We start from the raw sequence: 3294 nt of genomic DNA, 5'->3' as shown, positions 1-3294 counted from the left end.
TACGTGAGAACAAGATACTACATATATAATATACGAAATATAGGATACATATTACAACATATAATATAGCAAGAAAGGTGAAGAACACATAATAGGGCAAGCGTGAGAAATCAGACAACAAAATAGAAAGTGAAGGTATTGATAAGCGACATGTAGAAGTCATGATGAAAATGAGAGATGAGATGAAGTGCACTTGACGCCACAACACAACACAAGAAGTGTTAGAAAGACGAATGCGGTTATCTTCTGCCTAGGGGCTGTTCTAGGCCAATGGAGACGTGATGAACCCTGTTAGTGAAATGGAATTACTGTGCATATGATGGAAAGATATGCGGTAGATGAATATGCAAACGATAATCGTGAAGAATCTGTAGATCGAGATGGTTGGGAGGGACTGTGTAGCAATATAAAATAAAGAGAAGGTTAAGTGGAGTATGATAGTACCGTGCAGGAGATGAGTGGAGTGCAAGACGATGCATAGTTTCAAACAATAGAGGATGGTGATGTGTGTAGCGTTGAGTAATGAATTTTAAGCGGAGGGTTTCGAGATGGGAGGTAAGAGTAGGAAATGATATTAAAGAATAGAGGTCTCGAGTTGGACTCGGGAGAGAAATGCTGAAGGCGATGCGGAAAGCATGTCTCTCAAGAATGGCTAATTTCTGATAATGTGAGTAAGGAGCGAAAATCCAAGCTGGAAAACCGTAAGTAAGAACTGGGCGGAGGAAAGCCTTGTATGTGTTGAGAACTATGTGTGAAGAGAGACCCCAGGTTGTGCCAGTTACCCGTTTCAAGAGGTTGAGGCGGTTGTAAGCTTTAGTTTTCACACGGTTGAGATGCGGTTTCCACATTAAATGATGATCGAGTAGTATGCCTAAATATGTAACAGTTCGGGTGGGAACGATTGCTGCATTATGGACAATGAGTGACAAAAGAGATGGATTTCGGTGGACCTTGGTACGTTTACGGGGCAGTATGAAAACAATAGCTTGGGTTTTGGTGGCATTAATCTTAAGTTTCCACTTAGAACACCAGTGCGTTAAGCGATTGATGGCTATTTGTAATGAATGATTGATGTTGTGTATAGTTTTGCCAAGTGCGAGAAAAGCTGTATCATCAGCGTACTGAAACAGATGGACGTCAGGAGGAAGATGTGGAAGGTCTGCAACAAAAAGGATATATAATAGCGGGGAAAGGGCGGAACGTTGAGGAATACCGCACATGGGAAAAATGGGATATGAGAGTTGTTCGTTAATGGAAATATAAGATATACGACACACAAGAAAATGATAAATGAGGCGAATGTATCGGAAACTGAAATTTAATGAGCTTATAAATTAGCGCCAGATGCCAAACCTTGTCAAAGGCTTTCTCAAGGTCGAAAAGGACGAGACACGAGGGTTGAATGGAGTTGTAATGGTTGGTTATGAGCGTGGTTAGTCGAAGGAGCTGATCATTAATGGAGAATGAGGGACGGAAACCTGCTTGATGAGTCGGAAGAAGTTGGCGGTCTTGTAAATATGGATGGAGGCGTTTCACCAGAATGCGCCCAAATATTTTGCTCAGTGTGGATGTCAACTGGATAGGTCGATATCAAGAAACATCTGACTGCGGTTTACCAGGTTTAGGAAACATGAGTGTCTTCGATACTTTCCAGTACGTTGGAAAAAACCCTGTGCGTAAGATAAAAGTATGAGTGCCAGAAGGGTGAGTAATATATCGGGGCTTTCTTTAATATGCCGATAGGTGATCGAATCAAAACCTGGTGAGGTGTTGCGTTTGCGCTGAATGACACTGGTGATTTCTGAGATTGTGATGGGATTGGTAAGAGCATGGTTGGGGACTGTATGAGAGATATGAGGTTGAAGTGAAGGACGGTTAAGATCGACTTGATCGACTGGATGAGGAATGTTGTCGGACTCTGAGGGTGTGAATATAGTTTGGAGATAGTCAGCAAATGCATTTGCCTTCTCGCTGTCGGAATGTAATGGTGTATCGTGTAAGAGAATCGGATATGGAGTCTTAGAGTGTTTGCCACAAAGAGCATTGAAGCGTTTCCAGTAGCGAGTAGGGTGAGTTGTATCGGAGAGTTGATTACAAGTTTTAACCCATTGGCGTAATTTGTAAGCGGAAATATAGTTGCGGACCGTTCGTTGAAGTTGATGATGAAGTCTTGGAGCTTCTGGATTTCTGGTGTGAAGAAATTCGCGGTAAGATTGGCGTGATCGACGGACTAATGCTAGATATTGTGGTGGTAGTTTTGGACGGTGTGGGATTGATTCGGATTGAGGAATATAAAGTGCAGATGCCTCTTGAATGGAAGTGGTTATGAGATTGACCTGGTGTGAAAGTTCTTCTGGGGTAGTAGGGGCTTCGGAATCAGCCAAAGTGTTTTCGAGATACTTACGATATTGTGGCCAGTTGGCTTTATCGTAACGGAGTGATATACGTGGTGAAAGTGTGGATTTGACAGAAGCCAGACCTGAATGATAGATTAGCTTGATGGGTGCATGATCACTTCCCATTAAGTCTAAAACATCAATAGTGCAGCGATTAATGATGGTATTTGAGTCTATTGCTATATCGGGAGTGGTGTTGCTGATAGGGCGAGTACAGCGAGGAAGATTGAGAAGACTACCTGTGGTATGAACTGTGATGTAGTCAGTAAAAGATGATTGATCGGCATTTGAACGGCTATGAAAGTCGACATCGGCCAAAATAATGAAGTGTTTGTACGTATTTGAGATGTATGAGAAGAACGCATGAGGTATAGGAAGGCCGGGGCGCACATAGATAGTGGCAAGAGTGATGACAATATTACGGAAATACAATGTGGTGATGAGATATTCAGGGAGATGTAAGAAGGGACAGTTGTGAGAGCGGAACGGAATGGTGTGACGGAAACCTATTGCAGCTCCACCATTGGCTCTGAGGGCTGGCATAGGGCTATCGTGGCGAAGTAATGTGTAACGTGATAGGGAGCAAGATGAAGTGGGTTTGAGAAACGTTTCATTCAGGAGGAAAACTGTGACTTGTTCTTCTAGTAAGATTGTTTCGAAAACGGCTTTGTGTTTAGGAAGAGATCGGATGTTGAGAAACAAAAAATTTATATCCATATTGGGTACAATTATACTGATGTTTCGAGGCGAGTACTGTGAAAATGAACATAGTTATTAGAGTAGGTTGCGCATAATGATACATGAAACGTAGATGTTGCTGCGGCAATAATTTGTTGTAAGATATGCTGGCGGTGAAAAGGGTGAATATTTTGCAAAGTAAGAGAAAGGAATTCTAATA

General features: G+C 42.2%; 1 protein-coding gene across 1 annotated transcript; it reads right to left on the bottom strand.

The window, feature by feature from the left end:
• Positions 1-1571: 1571 nt before the first annotated feature.
• Positions 1572-2939, bottom strand: LOC145689241 (uncharacterized). The gene has a single exon (XM_081763380.1). It carries the CDS (start codon positions 2937-2939, stop codon positions 1572-1574), a length of 1368 nt encoding a protein of 455 aa, XP_081619506.1.
• Between the last annotated feature and the right edge of the window lie 355 nt (positions 2940-3294).

This window comes from Thermobia domestica, chromosome 7, assembly GCF_964235325.1.
Source record: "Thermobia domestica chromosome 7, izTheDome1.hap1.1, whole genome shotgun sequence".
Taxonomy (NCBI): domain Eukaryota; kingdom Metazoa; phylum Arthropoda; class Insecta; order Zygentoma; family Lepismatidae; genus Thermobia; species Thermobia domestica.
Note: the sequence above shows the minus strand (reverse complement) of the source record. Positions and strands in the feature narration are given on the sequence as shown.